Source organism: Corvus kubaryi, unplaced genomic scaffold (assembly GCF_017639235.1).
Source record: "Corvus kubaryi isolate FWS band 111438036 unplaced genomic scaffold, C.kubaryi_AGA036_p1.0 74, whole genome shotgun sequence".
Lineage (NCBI taxonomy): Eukaryota > Metazoa > Chordata > Aves > Passeriformes > Corvidae > Corvus > Corvus kubaryi.
In genome coordinates this window covers 17,713,206-17,735,016 of record NW_024582061.1, presented here as the reverse complement: position 1 = coordinate 17,735,016, position 21,811 = coordinate 17,713,206, and the positions used below count along the sequence as shown (strand labels likewise).

Genomic DNA, 21,811 nt, shown 5'->3' with positions numbered 1-21,811 from the left:
CTGGGCTGGGCTGCTGCGGGGAGAGTGACCTCTGGCAGCAGAGAGGGGCGACGAGAGCAGGACACAGCGGGGATGGGTTACACCCACGGCAGACAGGTTCATTTTCCTTTTCTACACGCCGTCTTCTGCTGCTGCTGCCTGACGGGCGAACTGCGGCTGCAGTATCTGCAGCTTGCCGAGTAAAAGTTGTTCCTCGAGCTGTTGATTACGGTTAATTAGCATTAATTTTGCCTTAAGTGGATCCTAGTCATGCTCGTTTTCTCCAGGGTCGCAGCTCCTCTGGTCCCCCGGTGCCCTGGGCCCGTGGTGGGTGGGCGGGTGCGGGAAGGAGGGAGGGAGGGGGCGGCCGGGGCGGCGGCGCCATCTTGTGGGCGAGGGCGCGGGTCGGCGGGAGCGGCTGCCGTCCCCCCCCGCCCGCCCCGGCACCGCGGCATGGCCGGACCGGGGCTCGGTGTCCGCGGCTCAGCCTCCCGCGGGGGCGGGGGCGGGCTGCCCGGAGGAAGATTTAAACCCCTGGGTCAGGCGGACCTAACATGGCCTGCTCTGCCCTTGCGTCAGCCCCGGGCCCGGCCAGGTGGATTTTCTTCTGGAAGGTGTCACTCTGAATTGGCAAAGCTGTCCTGCCAGGCAAATTCCCGCTGGCCACAGCTTGCCACACAAGGAACCTATGAAGGACAACGGTTGGGAGCACCGCGAGGCTGAGGCACGGCCCTGAGAGTACGTCAGGCCTGTGGTGGTAACTTAGTCCCTGGGAATCTTTCCAGCAGGTGAATAGAGAAAAAGCAGGAGTGGGTGATTTCTGAGGCAGACTTGTTTTGCTGGTGAAAGAGAATTAGAGAAGTGTCCCCTCCCTTCCCCACGGGGGTGTCAACACCTCTAATTTTCTGTTTTCCCATTAAGTCACTGATCATTCTCTTCCCTAGAGCAGTTCGATGGTTAGAAACGTAGCGAGGGCATTGGCAGCTTTCACTTCAGCATCATCCAGCCCTGCTGAGAGGCACTCGACACACAACAGTGGTAAAAATGCTGGCAGAGGTACGGCCCTGCTCACGCTTGCTCTGCTATCACTCCTGCCGCCAGACGGAGGGAAACTGTACTCCGTGGAGTCTGGGGTTAGAGGAGTCAAAGAGATTGTGAATCCTCAGAGGTGCACATGTTGCCGCTGGCTGGCTTTCCAGCGACGGGGGTTTGAGCTGGTCTCTGACAAGGCAGCAAATCCAGAGCTGCCGTGCTGGGGAATGCTCTGAAACGCTCTGTGCAATCAGGCTCGTTGAGTTGCTGCAGCTCTTCTGTGTGCCAAGTGGTGTTTCTCTTTTGGATGGTTGCGGTGTTAAATGCTCCAGCAATAAAAAGGCTTTGTTGTGGTCTCTGCAGCATTGCTTTTGCTTTGGCTAGCAGCAGCCTTTTTGTTTGAATTAGTGCTTTCCCTGGAGTTGGCTGTGGGGGCATGTGTGGGCTTGTGTGTGTGTGTGTGTGCGCTTTTACTTGTGGGTGTACATTGGATGCAGCTGTGAACAGGCACTTCTGGTAGGTGCAGCACTTGCCCAAACTCGTTGTTCGTGCATGCCAGAACAACATGCTTTTCCTCACTGTTGGGAGTGCTGGCCGCTATTGTGGGCTTTTAAAAGTGCTTGAGTGAAATTAATAGCCGCTTTTCAGCTACAGACAGAAACTGGTTTGAATCTACCTCAATCCTGTATTTAATTTCAGGAAGTGTCAGCATTCGCTGCATCAAAGGAAGGACCGAGCTATACAGATCCTGGCCAGCCGGTGCTGTGGTGGGGTTACAACTGGCCAGGCAGTTCCCTCCTCATCATGCTGCAGGGACTGGCTCACATGCACCAATGTACTGTATAATGCATGAGTGAAGGTCGTACAATGACTTATTCCTTTGGAGCTTTGTAATTTATTTCCTTTGGCACAGGTATCCTGGTGAGTTCTACCTAAGTTTTGGGGCAATCAGCTCAGTCCTGCTACAGGCTGGTAATAGCAACTCCCCAGCTTTTCCTCATCTTCCTCCCATTTATGTCTCCAGGGTTAAAACTCAGTTCAGAATCCCCAGACCAAATTGAATTAGAATTTAACATTCAAAGATTCAGGCTCCCTTCAGGCTCTAAGGAACAGAATGTCATCCTGTCTCGCAGTTAATAGCTGCTGGGTAGTCGTTTCAAAGCCATTTCTTTTCAGTGAGCTCTACCATAGCAAATCCCAGCAGTGAATGTATTTCTGGCCTGGCTGTGCCTTTAATCCCACAGCTGAGTCTTATGTGTGATCTCTTTTGAAATGCTAGATTTTTTTTTTTTTTTAATTCCAGACACGATATTTCTAGGACTTGGCATTTCGAGTGGCAACAGGGATGTTTATAGGAAGAGAACAGAAAGGACAGAAGGACGATGTTGACCTAGCAGCCCTACAAACCTACCGCACTTAATCCACTTATCACTCTGAATTCCTGAAGCAGATAAATGCTGATAACAGTTAAAACACATCACTGGCAGGAGCAGCATGTTCTGTCCTCTAGAAATACATCAATACTGGCAATTGCAAAGCTGTGTGCTACCATGGGGATGAGCATGATATAAGAGCCGAGGAAGCCCTCACTGTTCAGCAGAGTTTTTCCACAGGAGGGTAGTGAGCCTCTGCTCCCTTCTCCCTCCCTGCCCCAACTACCTTGAGATGTGGTTCAGACCTGAGAAATGCTTTCAAACACTGTTGTGACCCCTGAGCCACAGCTGCCTGATCTGTGCCTCCAAATCTTAAATACCAAGTGGGCCCCAAGTGTCTTGTTAGTGCTTTTGATTGTCCTTGCTGCTCAGCATTAAGACCTGTGAGGAGTGATTTCTAGCTGAGACCAGCCCTGTGCAGCTCACATCAGCATGTCTTGGGGAGAGGAGTTGGTTTTGGGTAATCTGACCTAAACCTTCCCTGGAGGAGTGCAGCTGCTGTACCAGCCTTGCAGAGCCACACAAAGCCACTTGCTCCCCTCCCCATCTGTCAGGGGTCTCAGCAAGGTACTGGTGCCATCCCTGGGCTCAGGGCTGCAGTGGCCACAGCTGCATGCCTCCCCCTGTGTCAAGACCCCTTCCTCCAGGAGCCTGTCCCAGGCTGAACAAGAGGAAAAATGCTGTAAACCAAAGGTTGTTTGAAGTAAACCTTGTTCCTGACAAAGTCTGGAGGGATAAAACAACTGATAGGGCTTTTGAATCCATGAAGCTTACAGGCTCATCTGCTGCCTTAGGTCTTTCCCCACATGGCCATGCCTCACCAGTCTCTGCAGCACAGCACCCCATGTGAGTGGGCACCCTTGAAGTTGCAGCAAAGTGCTTTCTTGTGGACAGTACAGTTGTCTCACAAGAAGTGTGAAAGGAGGAAGCTGCCTAAGGAGAAGTGAAGACCTCTCAGCCACGGGTGTTTTTATGAGTCAGATGCTGCTCAGCTGTTGCATTGCAGATGTCTTAGCTCAAAAAACAAGCGTTCATTGAAAATCAAAGACTCTTCGTGAGTATAGGCGGCAGGAGCCTCCCACAAAACGTGGTTTTTGTTCTTCAAAGGACTCTCCTTAGATTTGCCTACAATAGATTACTTAAAGCTTGCCTGCATTGCGAAGCTGATTCAGAGCCAGCATGGTGTGGATCTGAAACAGCCCAGCTGTTCAGGACGAATTCACTGTCTGGTTGTTCTCACTCTGTGAATACGAGTGGCTTCTTCTGAAGCGACCTAGTGGAGAAGTTGGCTGTGGAAGGACATTTTGTGGAGTCAGGGGTACAGTAGAGCCATTGCTCTGTACTGACTACTTATGTGTGTACTGGTTTTCTGTGTTGAAGGCAAAACAGGTGATCCCACACTTGAGTCTTCATGTCACTGTGGAAGGTGACAAAGTTTGCTTCAAATGCATGCGATATTTTACAGTCATCAGGAGGCAAAGCTCTGTGTGTTAAAGTGCTTGCGGTCTAATCTTTGGACACCCACTGGTAGGTCTAACATCATCATTGCAATACAGAGAAATCAACCCTGGTGTGGGGAGGAGCCCGACCAAAAAGCAGAAGAGCTTGGATCTGCCAGGAACTGCTTGCCAAATGCAGTGTGTGTACATCCCGCCTGTCCCTTCACAAACAGGAGGGGATCAACCAGCTGCCTGGGCGTGAAAATACCTGACAAACCCCCATCTCCTTTGCTTGGATCTTTGTGTCTGGTTGCTTTCTTACAGCCTTTGACCCCCATCATGGCCCCTAATCTAAAAGTCATCTTCCTGTTTCTTTGGTTGCTTCAGTGTGGAGGTAAACAAATATTTTCTTTTTAATTCCTTTTGTTTACTCTCATGTTTTTTCATATTAGAGCATTTCCAGCTGCTATCTTTTGCTAATTTCCAGAGATCCCCTCTAGGAATTTGCACTCTGCTATTTCTGTCTTTTAAGCATTTCAAAGCTAAGAGAGTGAATCCTCAAGAAAGGGGGAATGTGGGAGAGGGGTTAGATAACCTAAATAAAATGGTTTGCCTTTTTCCTTGGTATGTTCTTCTCAAGCTAGTGGCTTCTGGGATAATGCAAGAAGATGGATCTTTCTTTTGTTACAGTACTGCTTAGCCGTGTCTTACATAGAAACTATATTCACATGTGTTCTGTTATGTAGAGATGAGGAGAAGGATGATGAATGATTTTGAAAAATATGACCCAGAATAAACTGCTTGGGTTATCACTCCCACAGTGTCTGTAGGATTTTGTTACCCCCTTTCCATTATAGTGTAACTAATGTATACAGGACTGAGCATGTCCCTGAGACTGTACTGTATCTCAGTTGCTTTTACAGCCAAGAACCTTTATCTGGTGTTGTAACCTAAGCTCTTCCTTACTGTCAGGCTGTTGTCTCTGGCTATGTGATCTGTAGAGAATTTTCCTTAACAGATGGTACTTCCCAACAGTTCTTTCTGGGCAGTGTCTGTGCCCTCTCTCCATTGTTGCCCCCCCACCACGCGTCCTCAGTGCTCAGCATTCGGCAGCGCTAAGTCTGAGTTGCCTTTCCCAATGCCAGCTCCTGCTGTGCTGAGGTGACGCTGCTGTTGTGATGCAGCGTTAGTCCATGATGACAGGAAAGCAAGCCTGGCTGTGCTCTGGGACAGCTTTAGTACCTTGTTATGAGCCTGTTCATAGATGCAGAACTCCAGGGAATCCCATCAAAAGCATGAATGGAAAAGCCTGCCCATCCCCTATTTTCTCTCTCTACCCTTTTTTCCCTCTTCTCTTTTCATGTCTCTGAAAGAATCCTTTATTTTGTGAGAAGACTTGCGTGTAAGTTTCCAGTTCCCTTTCTCAAAGAGCCTCTTCTTAAGGTGCTTTGTATGTGGTGTTATATCAGCTGACAAACAAATAGATCTGGAGACTGCCTGATACTGAACCCAGATTTGGCTGGGAAGCCAAAGAAGTCCTGTACCCCAGTCTCCGTACTAGCCTGTGGCTTATCCTTAGGTTTTTTCCCTTTTTATTAAACAAAAGAGGGAGTGAACTGTGGTATAGTTCCCCATCATTGTCTACTGAGTTACAGTGATAATCACTTTAAACTACCTTGTATGTATTAGGAGGAAACACATGAAGGGCATGCTCTCTCATCTCTGCCTAAGATACTGTCATGTATAAATAGTTAAGATCTGCAGTCATCTGCAGATAGTTCCTGTTTCGAGGCTTGCACTTTGGTTCCATTTTAGAGCAGCAAAGGTTTGGAGTGATGAAGTTGTGGCCTATTTCTCATGGCCCTGGTGCTGACCCCTATACGGAATATGCAATTTCCTTCCTCACTTGCCTTTCAGAAATACCCAGTCCCACTGATAACACCTGCTTGCGTACAACACCTTCACTGCCACAGAGCCATCACACAGCCACACATGGATTCCCAAGCAGGGTTTATACCTTGGCAGTTTCAGGAGATGTCCGGCTAGCATTTATCTTGGAAAATCACTTTCTATTTGCCTTCTGTAAATACGTTCATACACCACTGCAAAAATCAGTTCACTTCCTGCTTCATTTCCTGTCTTTCTGCATGCTGGCGTTGTATGGAGGGACTCACAAGAGAAAAGGGGAAGCCTGTGAATGCAGCAGGCTATCATGGATCAGACAGCAATTACCCAAGAGATGTGGCAGATCACACAGGGCACGTGCTCTGAATCACTCAGCTTCTGACAAGGGCCAACACTGTATGCTATGGGCGTGCTTCCTGGTGTATGGTTATTTTCAGTGTGATCCTGTCTTTGGGGCAGCTGTCCTCTCCTCACTGAAAGTGAGGTTAGGTGACTGCTAACAATTATTACCCTTACAGGGGGAAATGTCGATGTACAGCAGAAACCTCCAATCCAGGTTGCCCTGCTCAAGGAAGGAATATCCATCCCCTGCAAAGTCATCTTCCCTTACATGCCGAAATACACCAGATTTTCAATCTTCTATTACTGGATTAATTCACTGGATCAGAAGACATCTATCTATAGTAGGCAGGAAAATGTAGCCATTCCTTCTGGAGAAGAAAATAAGACTGCTGCCTTATCTTACGACTACAGAATCATGCCGCTTGAAAACACCTCTTCTACTGGCACGTACTACTGCGAGGTCGTATGGAATGATATCCAAAAAACGGGAAAGGGAGTGTTTGTCCTTGCTAGAGGTAAGTGACCAACCAGAAAGGAAGGGCAGGAGGTTAAAAATCAGCTGGATCTGGCTGTGCAAACCTGATCTTTGTTCTTCTTTTTCTACCCAAACATGCTATGAAGTCAGGTACGAATAATGCTTTATGCCCAATAGTCACTGCCATCAGGGTTGAGTGCACTTGGCACAGGTGACCTGTGCTGCTGTCCCAATGCACAGATGAGGACCTGAAGATGCAGTAATTTATATATGCCCTTCCACAGCCTCCTGGGAGTCAGGATCTATCCAGGGAGCCTGGGCACTGGTCAGATGGTGCTTTTAGGTGTCAGTGTTCAGGAGACAGTGCAGTTTGTCCTTCAGCAGTGTGACAGAGGCCGCTGATAAGGTCAGTCATTAGGGTGCTTGCTCTAATCATGTGTACAGGTTCAGCCTGCTCACTTTTAGGGCCTCCCGAACAGGTTATGCACTCACCGACATGCCTCCCTCTTTTCCATTTGGTACAAGGAGTTGGTTGGCCTGTTAATGAGCACCCTGGAAAGCAAGGGAAAGCTTGATGCAACATAAGAGGAATGTTAAAGGAAAGTGATAAGGATGTGCATGCTGCTGACTGGCTGGATGTGCATTACTGACTGTTGGATATGAAGGACTTGTTAATGTAAATGCAAAGAGGCGTGACGAAGTAGCTTTGCTGTACTGGTCAGAGGATGCCTACAGTACCCACCCTCTCAGTTCATGTGGCCTGTGTGCTTTCCACCATCTTTCTGCTCCTATCACAAAAGACCTTTGCCAGCCTCTATCTACCAAATTTCTTGGCTCTCATAGTTATGTCACCTTCCTCTGTGAAGTGGAGCTGCTTATACCCTGTGCCTTCTGTGTGATTTTGCAGCTGCACCCTGCTCTCTGTTCAATCAGAGTACATTTTGAAGGGTGTGTGTGTTTCTGCCACCATATTCTGCGCTCCTGTATTTTTGTTTTCTCAAGGTTCTTTCTTTCCAGGCTTAAAAATACAGCAGGGTTGTAACTTCCACTCACACTATGAACCTTTTTCCTTCTTTCTTACAGATACAGGGTACATAAATACCTCTTATGGGTGGGAAATCCTCGTTACCCTTACTGTTCTTCTTGCTGTATTGAGCATCACCGCAACAGCTCTGCTTCTGTGGAAAAGAAAGGCAAGTAATAACCAAATGAAAAGCAATACCTGACCCATTCTAGGAATTAATTCCATTTGCTTCTAACTTGGCTGAATTGGAAGTCCCCATGCCGAAATTTTCCATGCTGGGTGTCTGATCCAGTTTATTTTCTTAAGTGCAGTTTTTCTGAGAAGAAAAGATTACAGGAAAGACTAAAACGAGTAAGTGATTTGTCCATTAAAGAAATTCTGGCAATCATTTTGACTACAGCATGCTCTGCTTTAGAGCAAGGATTTGACACAGGGCAAGAAGTCACACTAGCGGTGTGCTGGCCCTGAGAATATTCAAGGAGATGTAGCCTTGTGATGGGATTTTGGAGAATTGCCGTTTGTGCATACTCAGTCACGGCTTCTGTCAGTTTACCAGTTCAGCTGTCTAAAACCCCTGTGAAGGGGCCAGTTAGACGAGTAATGTCCTGTGCACCCAAGCAAGTCTGTTACAAGCCTGATGGCAGGAATTTCCCTATTTCTAATCCTCTTTCAAGATGGAGGTTGCTCTGTTTCAAGGAGCCTGCAGCTGCATTCCTGAGCTCGGGCACCATAGAAGAAAAAATCTGCAGTGTGATGGGGATGGGGGCCAAAGCCTTGGGCATCTGTTTGACAGAGAAAACATTAAGAGACAGAGTGAGAGGGGAAGGTCAGAACAAGAATCTCAAGGAAGCCTGTGTGGAAATTACAAGTAACTGGGGAAAAAAAGAAGAGGGAGGGAGAAAGATCGGACTATACGATCCCCAGGGACACCTTCCATCAGCAGTGATTCTGTGAGGCTGGAAGAATGAGCCTTGGGGGGAAACTGGGGCTGGAATCTGGAGTGAGAAAACACTAGGAGGATCTTCAGACTGGATTGACAGAGCCCCTTGGGTGAGCAGACTAGTGTCCCAGGTTGGGACCAGCTGGGTAAGGAAGTGCAAGCTGGGAAGCTGAGGGCAAAGGGGGTGCCAGGAGTGGGGAAGAAAGGATTTGGAGAGTGGGAGAAGAAAAGCCAAAAGCAGAACTGGAAGATCTGGATGAGATGGGCCCTGTGGAAAAACCTCTGGAGTCGTGATATTGGAATCCCTCTTGTTTGGCAAAAGCCTACTGCTTCTAATACTGCCACCCTCAGGTGTTCAACTAGCATCATCTGCATTCTTCCAGAGATCTCAAGTCTGGCTTAATAATAGCCTTACATCTTTTAGAATGGAATTTGGGATTGTTGTTTTCTAGGTAGAGTACACCCCGTAACTCCAAGCTGCTCTCTGCCACCACAACAGCAGACTCTCTGCATGCATTTTTATGTGGAGGCTGTGCTGTGTGTACAGTCCTTCAGCTCCAAGGAGCATCAGGCTTCAGCACACACAGAGATCATGAGGTTGAAAACAGAATGGCAGCAGTTGGCAGCCCAGCTAATCTCACAAGACTTACCTTGCAGGCAGTCTGATGCAGGGGAAGGAGTGTAAGAGGCAAAGGGAGTTAGCTGAAGACAGGCCCCCATCTCTGTTTGCCTTGACAGTGTCTCTGTGGGGATGAGGAGGGGAGGCACTGTCATGACTCACCAACTGGCATCTCTAGGTTTTGAGGTGGGCCAGCAAATCTCAGACTTACGGCCTTTCCTTGGGGTCTGAAGAGATTTTGCAGTCATTACATTTGCCCTCCTGCAGAACACAGCCCATATTTCTCACCACAGCTTGCTCAGACCTGCTGGTTTAAAAATGTTTATCTTTAAGAGAAGCTATTTAGCATCCTCCTTAGTTACTAATGGACTGGAAAGCAGTTTGTCGTATTCATGTGATGTGAATATAATCATCCCACTTCTTTCTGAATTAGAACAGAGATACTTAGCAAAGCCTTCTGCCTTTTCTGCCTCTTCTCTTGCTTGCTGAGCAGGGCTAACCCTTCTCTGTGTGTGAATGGAATGTGTTCAAGGAGAACTCATCTGATGCAAGAAACATTTCAGACGCAGGGACCTTCTTCCTTCAGCTCCGTGCTGGACTTGTGCATTAATGTATCACTGACTATATGTCACCATTAATGATTATCGGGTGCTCTTCTGTAGACTCTGTGTATTAGGAAAAGCTTCCTTACCAAATGCTGATAAAAGTAATTGCATTTTGCCTCTCTGAAATTCCTCTCTGCTCTAGGACCAAGGCCCTGCTTCACTCCCTGTCCCATAGAATTGTTCTATGCTGTTAAATACTTAAACCCTTCCAGTAAGGTTTCAGTGGTGAAAGTGCTTGATATGTACACACAGAGCCCAGTTCTCCTTTCCACTGCTCCAGTGTAAGTCACTGGACTCTACACTTAACCCTGCGGTGCGGAAAGTAACCAGCACCTGTTGTGCAGACACTCCCAGCACTCTTTCCTGTGGAAGCATTCAGGAGATGTGCAAACAGCTGGCTTTGATATGACATTGGTGTTCATTTTAGCTTTGGGGAGATACGGTTTTCTCCAAGTGTGTTATTTGGTGTCTTGTGCTGTGCAGGTGTTGTGCCCTAGAAGGAACCAGTCAAATATCCTGAGACAGAAGGTGGAAACGCAGCTCCCTTCAGCCAGCCCACCATCACCACCTCCTGTTTATGATGTGAGTACCAGGATCACCCTTCATCCCTTCTGTCCACATCGTGGTACAACCCTTCCTTTCCCTGCTATGGTACAGACAATGCCAGTATCATGATGTGAAACATAAGCAATACCCTCATACCATCCTGGTCTTAGTGACCTTGCCCTGCTTAGCTTTTCTCAGGACTGGGTGTGTCTTCATTCCGGTCCTAGTCATGGCCTCCCCAGTGCCCGAGCCTTGCCCCATGCCCTGCTGAGCAGCAGCCTTCTCTCTGCCAGCAGCACAAAGCATCAAGTGTGAGGCCAGAGAGGGGTCCTAGTGGAAGAGGTAGAAGGGTCTCCGAAAGTCGAGAAGGAGAGGGACTCTTCAGCCCCACTTTGTACTGCAGAGTGTCTCAAGGACATGCCCTTCCCAACTGGAGAATGATGGCTCAGGAAAGGGGCAGAGAGGTGTGCTCCCCTGAACAACACCCAGCTGTTTTGAATTTCTGCTGTGGCACCTTCACTGGTGCCTGTGTCACAGTCCACTGCAGTCCTGAGTAGGCACACTAGCTAGCAGGGGGAGATGGGCAAGAAGAAAGTAAAGGGAGTTTCTTTTTCTAAGCATTTCCCTTTTCATTGCATAGGAACTCCTTTTCCATTTCCCAACCTGAGGAATGGCTAACTGCTCCCACTCCTCGAGCCCAGTAGCTGCAGTGTCATAGGTAGTAGGATTGAAGTGGCTCCCCTGAAATGTCAGGCCTAGACCTCAGCTACCTCAAGTAACCATGACTCCTAATCCCATTTATAACCTGTCCAGCTCCATTTTAAATGGATTTCTTTTTCTCCTTTTACTCCCATGGGATGGCTGCTCCACTAAGAAGGGAAGGGTTTGTTTTTTTTTTTTTTTTGCTTGTGATCTGTAGGACCAACAAGGAAGAATAAAATGAAAGTGAGTAGAGAAGGATGTTGCCTGAATATTAGGAAACCTTTCTGTCTGTGAGGTCTATAAGGGCTGGAAAAGTCTCTCCAAGGAAAACCTGTGAGCTCTGCTGCATTAATCATTTAAACTAAACAAAGCAAAGCTCTGGAGAATGTACTACAGAGAGGAGGAAAGCTCTGCCAGGGAGGCAGGAGACCTGATCGGGGGCAGTTATCTACAAGAGGATGGGCCTGCCCCTTCTCATTCTCACTGTGGGGGGGTGAGGGGGCACCATTTTGTGGCCCTTTAATTTTTGGACTAGCAGTTTAAAAGATAGTATTGTATGTGATATGTTTGTTCTGGGCAAAAGGCAATGCTTTGGGTAAAGGAGGTTGCAGGTTATAAACCTTTTCATTTGTATCAAGTAATTTCTTTTTAATTCAGGCTTATAAAAATCCGAATGGGTAGTTTCCTGCTGAAGTAGATGATTTCTGCAAGGAGACAAAAAAAAATCAAATCCATTTCTCGCTCAGTCGGCCTCGTCATGCATCCTTAGCTCCATCTTAATTACATGTTTCATCATGCTGTTCTGTTCAGGCTCCACTAAGGCTAATATAGCAAGCCAGCAGAGCCAGCCTTAGGCACAGGCAATCCCAGGAGCTGGCTGGGCCCCTGTGCTTGCGGGAGCCCTATGGACCTGGCCCAACCAGCCTTCCTGCGAAGCCTGTTAACCACACACCAGCTGTGCAGGGCTCCTGGCCAGCCCGGTGTGTGGGGCAGGTGGCTTGGCCCTCTTTGGCAGGGCTGCAAGCAGCTGGGACCATCTCCTGCGTGCTGGGGGGTATGAGTCTGCCCACTGCAGTTTCCTCTATTGAGGAGCAGCTGCTGCAGTGGGGGGGGGGGGCTTGAAGCAGCAACTCCTGCTCCAGACAAGGCACATGGTGAGAGCAGGGCTGTGAGAGCAGTGAGCACAGCCCTGCAGGGCATAATGGGTAGGGGGTGAGAGCCCTGGGATGGAAACCTGCATTGGATGGGCCCTCAGGACAGGCAAAGGGAATAGAAAATTGACAAACCTGATTTCCTTAGAATGGTAACTCTGGTGCCCCACTGCTAAATTTTGTTGGGGCTCTGCATGGTCTAAACCCAGCCCTGCAAACTGAAACTAGGTGAGTTGTGAAAATCTACTGGTGGGTGTTGAACTCAGTGCTTAATGCATGGGAAGGGAAAAAATCTGTGCTCAGCATTGGGGTAATCTAAGGCAAGGAAAAAAAAGGAAGGACAAGTGAGAAGTAACTCCCAGTGATGAGGTAAAGGAGGTCAGAGATCAGGGGACTGGACAGGAGGCCAGCACATGCCAGCTGTGCTATCTGTGTGGGAAAGCAAGAGGCTGGAGTCTGGAGAAAAATCAGGTCAGGGAACCACAGTGTCCTTGCAGGCCTGAAGCTGGGAGCAGAAGCAAGAGGAGGCAGCACTGGACATCAAAGTAACAGATGCTGTTGGAACTGCCTGGCACAGCTCATTAAATACTCTGTGTTATCCCACATGGTAGCTGGGCTCATCCCTGGTGTGGGAAGGGTCCTAACACACCTTCTGCAAAGCTGTCCTGCTGAACATTCCTGGGAGAAAATACCTTCCCCAGTGGCTCTTCCAGGTGCCACTGTTTACCTTGTGGTCCCTGGGGGTGGCTGTATGCAGTGAAAAGCATACAACGTAGCAAAAGGCCTGATAATAAGGGGGCAGCTTATTACAAATGCACTTTGTTTTCTCTATAGCGCCTTCCTTGACCTCCTTGACCTCTCTGTCCTGCAGCCGTAGAGTAGCTCTACCTTACTGCACTGCCCGGAACCAAACCTGTATATCCTCTGACTTCCAGCTTAGCTGCTTAGTTAATGAGCAGCTTGGAAATAACAATCTGAGGGACTGGCTTCATCTGCTTTACACTTCAAACAAGCTTTTTTGAGCAGCAAACAGAACTCCTGCAGTGCAGCTGCAGTCAGGTTCCAGAGCACAGGAGCTTTTCCAGGTGTGAGGGAGACAGGAGGCTGCTCAGGGATAGGAAAGCATCTGTCAGCAGGGAGGAGAGTGGCCTGTGTGCCTCCACTGTAACACTCGCAGGTGATCAGTGACCAAGTAAAAGTAATTAACTTGCAAATGTTGGTTGGAGACACCAGCTCTCCAACTGGCTGAAAAGGACCAGCATTGTTAACAGCCTCCATGGGAAGAAGGCTTATGGAGGGAAAGGAATCTTTTTTGGGGGATTAAACACCTCCTTGCTTGCAAGTGGCTTCAGACTGGAGTAGAGACAGAGGCTGCCTGTCCTGCCAAGGGGACATGGAGCCAGGCTTCTGGAAACTCAGCACATAAGATGAGGTCCTCACTGTGAGCATCACAAAGAGAATTGAAAATGAGGAGGGGAAATAGAATTTTCTGTGTGCATATGTGCGCATGCAAATAGTGGGGATGTCTGAGTAGGCAAACGAGGTTTTTGGGAGCAGGAAGCAGACAGATGAGTAGCAGTGGGAATGTGAGAGCCGTGTGGTGCCCCATTCACTGTGGCAAACTCATGTCTGACTGCCTGTTTATTCCAAGGCCCACTCCCCAGTGCTGCTTCTCTACCCTCTGGTCCTGTTCAAAGCACTGTCCTGCTAGCCACGATCCTTAAAGATGCTGAGTGTTTGCAACTCCGGATGAAATAGTGAGGGTTCAAGTGATTGGCAGCCCCCAATGAAGCCTCCATGTTTTGCTCATCCTTCTCACTGCATTACAGGGCAGCTTGCTCTTGCTACTAATACCATCTGCCCCTCTTGCAGCCGGAGCTCCTCCCATCTTCCTGTTGCCAGAGAAACAGCCACCTTGGCAACCTGCTGTCATCCTTGAAACACACATGGAAAAGTCCTCCTGATTGTTATGTTTGATCCTTCAGGCAGATCTGGAATATCACTCAAACTGACATGCATCTCCTGTGACACAACTACCTGGGGGACAATGGGTGCATATGCATGCAGGGCGTGTGTGTTTGTGTAGCTGTGTGGGACCATGGTAATGTTTGAGGGCCTGGGAGCATATGGATTTCTTTTATTATTCTTTGCTCACTCAAAGAAGCAAGGAGAGTTCTGGCTTGGGAAAAAACCCCCAACAGACAATAAACAGAAATGGAGTTCATTTTCAACAGCGTCTGTGCTTCAGGACCCCCAGCCTCTCCTGTTTTCTCACCTGTGTGTCCCCAAAATAATCATGAACGAGAGCTTGTGGTTGTCAGGCACCTAAACAGGCTTGGGCTATGCAGAGCACCGCCCCTTACCTGTGGTCCCTCTGGTGCACAACGTTGTTCCATGTGGCAAAGGGGTCTTTATTCTGCATTCTGGGACAATTTTGGAGCAGAGGGAGGCAGGGGCATTGGCATTCTTCTCCACTGCCTTACACAGGGTAGGTAACATCAAAGCCTGTCTCTGTAAGTCTGAAAAAAGGTGATGCAGCTGCATTCCAGGGATTTCAGGAGAAAAGGATTTTCTGTTTGCCTAGGTTAAGCTCGGGAACTTCAAAATTTTGGAGATGGCAGGGATTCCTAAAAAACATCAGGCATGAGATAGGGGGACAACCCAGGCGGTAATTAGTTGGCTTAAACCTGAGTGTTTTATTTGACCCCTACTTTCTTCTCTCTTCTCTGTGCAGAGCCTGGATGTGCAGCAAGTTGATGTCTATTCTAGCCTCGAGAACGACACAAACAACCCATCACACAGAAAGAATCCTCCAGGGAAGGTAAGGGCCAGGGCTGTGTTTTTGGAAAGTTCCTATATGCCCTGGGAACAGGGGAAAAGAAACCCCACACAATCCCATGACCTAGCGGGCAGTAAGTGTGTCTCCAGTCCCACCAAAAGGGGAAAACGGAACGTGGCATGCACTCACCAGCTGGGCTGCACACGTAGCCTATCTTCCCTCTTCCAGCAGCACCCTGGCTCCTGCAGCTCTACCGGTTCTGGCACTCATGGTTTTGTGCAGATGTTTTGCTGCATGACAAATGCTGAAAGGCATTGAGGGGTTTGCGATCACTGCTCCCTCTGAACAAGACGGGCGTTCATGAAGAGTTGGACAGGTGCTGGTCCCATTATTGGCCTTGCCAGATTATTTAGGTAGCTGAGACATCCTCTGGGCTGAAGGAATCTGTGCACCAGCAGCAGATCCTGAACACAACTTTCCTCTCATCAGCATTAAGAACCTGAGAGTCATTTCATGGTAGCAGAAGCTAAGATGGTTTGAGCAGAGGCTGGGCTTATACAATCTCTGCTGTCAGCTCTTGTGCTCAGAAAAGGCAGTGTGGGTATGTTTTGGACTTGGATCTTCTTGTTGAGCTGAGAATTGTGAGTGAGAGACAAGGAACTAAATTCACTAACAGTGAAAATAGAGGCAGCTAGGAATATGCAGGTGTAAATTGATTGTGGGGGCCACATGAAGCAGATCAGGGGCCCATACAGCCTTCTACCCTGTCTTTGGCAGGAATCAGCTGTTTCATATGGACAAAACTTGCATCAGGCACCCCAGGGAACATTTCCTTCCTGTCCTCAGAACTTAATTTTTCTTTTCTTCTCCAGACCTTTTATCTGCTTAAAAAATATATTGTCTTCCAATGCTAGAAAATGTTCCTGAAAAATGTCTGCTGCTTCCTCCCACTAATGTTGTATTGGAGAGAGCTCCCCTGGTTGTACCATCCCTCTCTTTCATGAAGGACAGTATTTTCCAGTGTCCGTGATGTTTTCACAACTCCCGCCTTTTAGGAAAAGGTGGTCTAAAATAATGCAACCCCCTTTGTGTCAGAGCTCCTTGCCACATGGTCTGGTCCCATGGCCACTGGCTTCCTGCAGTTACTGCTGTGGCACCACCATGGTGGTGGTAGCAAAAGCAGTGGCAGGTCCCTGACTATTAGGGGAAGGATGGGTTGTTCTATATAGGCTCGTCTTATACGATGCACAGGAAAAGACAGCATCCCTGCATTTGTGTTTTGCTGCATTTTGAATTAGTTGGATAGGGTCCTTCTTTCTGATCCTGTTTATTCTTCTGTATACCTTTACCAGCTGCCCCCTTTGAAATTATTCAATCTGGATGGTAAGATGAAGTATGTGTGGGGTTTTTCCCTACCGGGGAGCTGTCTGGGCTGTGCTGAGTTGCTTGTGTGTGGCCCACACTATTCAACTGCTGCTTGGAGGGACAGAGGGTCTGTAAAACAGAGCAGCAACAAAGCAACAGCAGAGGAGCATCTGTGTGTGAATGGGTCTGGTGCTGGCAGTCTTGGCCAGGGTGGAGTAAAGGTCAAAGCAGAGATGGGAGAAAGAGAGGAGAAGAAAGCAAAGAGGGGTTGCGATGAACTCTCACACTGAGAGCAGACAACTCCAAGTGTCCTCAGTTCTTGTGTTGGTCTGAAGGAAGGGAAGTGTGAGTGGCAGGATCCCATGAGCTCAGCACTGGAGAATTTGCACTATCCACTATGGTTGCAAGCACCTTGATCAGCTTCCCTTAGTCATCCTGGGCTGTGACCACCTGAGACACTTGTGCTCCAGCTGTCTTTGCCAGAATATAAGAGGAAATTTTCCCTAAGAGTGAGACTTGTGGATCAGTGGGTTTGGCCTGTGAGTGGGAGCTGAGATTGCTGAAGCATGGCTGACACTGCTTCAGAGGGCCCAGCCCAACCCTTCCTGCGGGATGCTGCGCCTAGAGGGGGAGCTGTAAAGGGAAGCAGGGCAGAAAGCCTTTGCAAAGAGCATTTGCATGCTGTCACTCTGGACTGTTGGCCCGTTTGGATAGCAAGGGGTTAATCCTGCATGCTTTGGAGGTGCCTCCACTCAGCACTTTTGTAGTGTTTCCCTTTGGTGGTGGCAACAGAGAAAATGCTAGTGTAGGTAGGGCTTAGTTCAGCCGGTGGCATTTTCAGCTGCTTGCTATGTAACCTTGCTTACAGCAGGCCTGTGCCACACAGCACTTAAAATATCAGTCTGTCAGCGCCTTGTCTACACAAGGAACGGTCGTGAGGAATAGACTCAACTGTTGAAGAAACAGGATTGAGGAGGTCAGGGAATTCCTCCTGCACAGAATCCAAAGTGATTTATTTTCTTACTGAGTCCAATTTTCCCTCCCCTCCCTGTCTGACAGTTTTTTTGGGGAAGAGTGACTAGTAAAGGAGGCATCTTTATCCCTTGGGCTGGATTAGTCACGTTCGTCTCTGGTGGAGCAACATTTCTCACTGTAGTGACTTCTGTTTCAGCAGATCACTTATAGCCATTTCTAACAGAACAAACGTCAGTGTCTGCTTATTAAGAGCTAATTAATCATCTTTTGAATAATTTTCCTCCTTTTTTTTTTTTCTTCTTTTCATCATTCTGCAGATACCTAAGAAGCAAGAAACTCTAGAAGAATCCTCTGATACATTGTATGAGAATATCTAACAGGAAAGATATCTGACCCTATGTGGACCAGACATCTTTCTGTATGGCAGAGCTACTCTCTTACATCCCAGATGAGATGCAGATACATGCAGAGATCCACAGTGACTTCAGAGCACAACCACGAGGGGATTGTGAACCCCTGGCTCCTTCTAAACTGCCCTTCATTAACAACAGAATGTATCTGTTAAAATCCCTCGGGGCTCAGTCTGCATTGATGCAGCAAAGCTATTTTGCAGCAAAGCTGTTTGATGCAAAAGAAAAGCTGCTTTTGTCAAGCACTTATCTTGGGAATGGGCAATCTGTGAAGGTTTCTCTCACCTGTCCCGGCTGAAATACTTAACTCTCAATCCTCTTCAAGTGGTAGGACAGTCCAGAGACCTCTCTGCTTGCTGACTTGATGTTCCAATCCTGACCTGCAGCCGTCCATCTGATCCTGTGCTTGTGGCTTTGCCAAAATGGCCATCAGGACTTCATGCATAGTTTAAACCAGATCCAAGCATCCACCTGTCTATTTTCTCTTTCTCAGGAACGCCACCGCAAACACACTTTCTCATAATCTGCTAATCCCATCAAGTAGTCACAGATGCCTGCTGTGACCTTACTCGGGCGACTCAAGTCAGTGCCTCCAAGTAAATGCTTCCCCTTCAGCAATATCAGCAGTACACGGTGAGGACTGGATGCACTGACAAAAATAAAGGCAGGGAAAAGGAACACAGAGAAAATATCCCTTTCTGACAACATGTCTCGGTGACAGTGCCCATTCCAGAACAAGGAAGAGGAGCAAGGAGGTGGGAACGTGAGGAAACTCCCTTGCTAGGGCTTCCTAAAACAGGCGGGTCTGCGGCCAGGTTCCAGCCCACAGAAGTCCAAGTGGAGCTCTGCAGTTTCCTTTTCTTCTTGGCAATGGCCGTTGTTATCACTTGGGATTTCGAACCTGTGTGGGAGCAGGCATGGTACCTCTGCCCCACCAAAACCAGTAGGTTTGCCTTTGTTTCAGCTGGCCGCTTTTTTTACTCCCCCACCGTACATTATTGGCCAGGGAGACCAGTTCTGAAACTTAGAATGACTGGAGGAAAGGAGGAGGGAGGCCTTAGAAGTGAACTTTCTATCCAAATTCTTTCTCCCCTGTCAGCTGGAACTTGCCTACCATTTGTGCTGATGCATATTCTGGTTCTGATAGGGAAGAAGTTACATTAAATATCCGTATAACACGATCAAAACAGTGGATCAAAAAGCTGAGGCTGTTTTATCTCATTTTAAAACAACAACAACGAAATAACAACCAAGCAAAACCAACCCAAAATAAGAATATGGAGCATAACTTGAGAGGAATTGTAGAAACCTCTTTAAAGAAGAAGATCAAATTAAAATTGAGCTCCAGGGTCATAGGACCCTCTCTAGCTGAAGATAATGTTGCTATGTATCAGAGATAGAGGCTATGGAAAATGTCTCCGGGGCCTCCAACCTTCCTATACTATGTTTAAAGAGATAATCCGCTTATTGCTTTGCTCTTTTTATTAGAAGAGATTTCAAACATGCAATTTGGACTTTCTTTAACCACAGAAAAATGCTCTTTCTCTTCCCAGTGCTGAGAAATTCACTTCAGAAAAAGCAATGAATGGACAGCATGGCTTATTAGACCCATTTATAATTTGTTAAGTGATCACAACAATTATAAATATTTTTGACGCAAAAAGTTTTAGATTTTACTAATATGACCAGGAAACATTTGTTTTCACAGAAGAATTTACAGAGGATTGTAGAGGTTTAACAATTCCTTTCCTTAGCAAATTTGAAGAAATGATGAGATGAATTATAAATATGTTGCAGTATGGCAATAAAATATTCAGCAGATGCTGGTGGATTAGATGAAAAGTAAAAACTTTCAAAATAATGATGCTTAGGTTTTGTGTTTTGTTTTTTAAATTTTATAAATGCTAAAAATACTGGGTGCTACTGGAAATTTCCTGGCAAGGATCTCTCTTTGCAGTGAGTTGATTTGTCTTGTGTTTCTGTTACCTTTTTAAGTAGCATGTTTCTTACATTTATGCCTGAACAATTCTATATATTAAATAGCTGAAGCTGTTTAAAATAAAACATGAGAGAAAGAACAGTATTTGGAATGGAAAATGCTATTCTAGAACAGTCAGTGCTAAAGTACTGGAAGAATCACACCAGGTTTTGATCAATTAAGTGAAAAAGTAAAAATTTTCAAGAAACACTGGCAACTGTGGGGATTTGGGCTGTGTGCCAGACCTTGTCACAGTCGGGGTGGGGGTCGATGCGTTGATTTCAGTGGCTTTCAGGTTGGCCCTGTGAGGAAGGCTAAAAGGCTGCTGCATGAGAAAAAGGAAGTTTAAAGCTATGTAGCCACAATCTAAAATCACTTCTTTAGCATCATGCACCATGGGCAGCCACAGCAGCAACAGCGTGTGTGAGAGAGAAAAGCATAAAGCAGAAGGCTGTGAGAGCAGGGATGTTTTTAAAAGGTATGGAGTTTTCCAAGGTGGTATGAGGAAATGCCTGAAGGCACAGGTAGGGAGACTAGGAAATATAATTTATATAATATTGGTATAGCTACTTTGTAGCAGAGATTTGTTCAGGGAAAAGGCAGTCATTTGATCTTTTTGTTGTCATTTGGTCTTTCTGTCTTACCTGTCTCTGTGGCCCATGAGAATAGGTGCAGAAAATGAGTATTACTAGCAAGAAGAAACGTGTTCATTTCTAAGTTCTAGGCAATTGGGGAAAAGGAAAAAAAAAAAAAAAAAGGCAATTATGGATCAGTTTCCCCAGCTCCACAAATGTGGGAAGCAGTGACTGGCTTACTGTGTTCACCCTACACATTTTGCTTTAAAGTGAATGCTGAGAAGGGATTCCTCTTAAAAACTGTGTCTCTAAGGGCCTCAGCTCCCCCCAGGATGGTGCTGTTATGCACAGAGCAGGCCCCCTGGTTATAGTGGTATAACCTTTGATTCCCAGGTGTTGAATTATCCTTTTCTGTTGACAGGATTTCAGGGAAGTGGAGACCTGTTATCAAAGTAAGCAGTGGTGTGAGGTGGAAATGCACTGCCTTGCCTTCTTCTAAAGGAGGTGCTGTGTTAGGACTAGGATCCTTTGCCCTCTTCACCAGACACGAGCCTTTGGTCCTGAGAGTGCATTGCTGCAAAGGGTATTGGTGACACTGAGGTCATCTATTCCCTTTAAATGGACTCCTTCATTATGCTTTACAGCAAATCTTCATTTGAGAAGGCAGAAACCAGAGTGCACTTGAGAGCTTTGTTGGTTTGATCTTTTTCTGCAGAGGACAAGCTCTTGCATGGGTACTGTTTTGTCATATGAAACAGTGCAAACTATATTTTGCCTTTATCTGCAGACAAGACCTTACTGTGGTGGATAACGCCAGTGAAACACATGTTCAAAGTGTTCTCCTTCATCACTTCTGTCTTCTCTTCTTTAGCCTTCTCAGGAATGTCTCTACTGCAAATCATCTCTAAATACCCAGCTAGGGCTGGTTCTTTATCAAGGGAAGTGCTTGACCGAACATCACCCAAGAAAAATGGTTACCATGGCTCTGGTTTGCACTGCTGTCCTACCCAGCAGTGCCCAACGGGTGTGCGAGTCTGGGCCAAGGGCAGGGATCTCTTGTTCCAGCTTGGCTGTCTCTTGGAAAGACTTGGTGTTCCTTCAGCCTTTGGCCATGCAATATTATGACCCTGTGAGACAAGGATTTAGGGAAGGCAGTGAGTGAAGCCACCAGATGGTGCCCTAGGTCCTCTCTGCTCTCTTTCCTGTCCCGTGTGTGCCCACATGCCCCCGCCAGCTTCCCTGGTAACCCCCAGACCACAGACTCCCCAGGGGTGGTCAGCTACAGCCGTGCAGAACATCCCCAGCCATGACTGTCTTCTACCCCTGGGCCTTGTGACTCTGACACTCCCCAAAGGTCTGTGCCATGGCCCAAGTGCCACCAGTGCCCGCGAAGAGATGGGTACAGGACAGGCTCCCCTCTTTTGCATCCATGATGTCTGGAGCAATCACTTCATCAGATACCAACGTCTTGGCACAGGACTGCCCATGTGAGGGAGAGTGGCTGCTGACACCATCATTGGGTCAGAGTAGCATCTGA

General features: G+C 47.4%; 1 protein-coding gene across 9 annotated transcripts; it reads left to right on the top strand.

Moving 5' to 3' along the window:
• Positions 1-413: 413 nt before the first annotated feature.
• Positions 414-19,582, top strand: NFAM1 (NFAT activating protein with ITAM motif 1). Of its 9 annotated transcripts, none has more exons than XM_042050725.1 (7): positions 414-717; positions 929-1,035; positions 6,307-6,645; positions 7,689-7,798; positions 10,277-10,375; positions 14,927-15,013; positions 17,629-19,582. In XM_042050725.1, the coding sequence occupies exons 2-7, from the start codon at positions 933-935 to the stop codon at positions 17,686-17,688; spliced, it is 798 nt and encodes a 265-aa protein (XP_041906659.1). In that variant the 5' UTR covers positions 414-717; positions 929-932; the 3' UTR covers positions 17,689-19,582. The 9 variants fall into 9 exon arrangements, with proteins under 9 accessions (XP_041906659.1, XP_041906657.1, XP_041906660.1 ...); XM_042050723.1 differs by having other exon boundaries at positions 924-1,035; XM_042050726.1 differs by having other exon boundaries at positions 414-767.
• Positions 19,583-21,811: the final 2,229 nt, after the last annotated feature.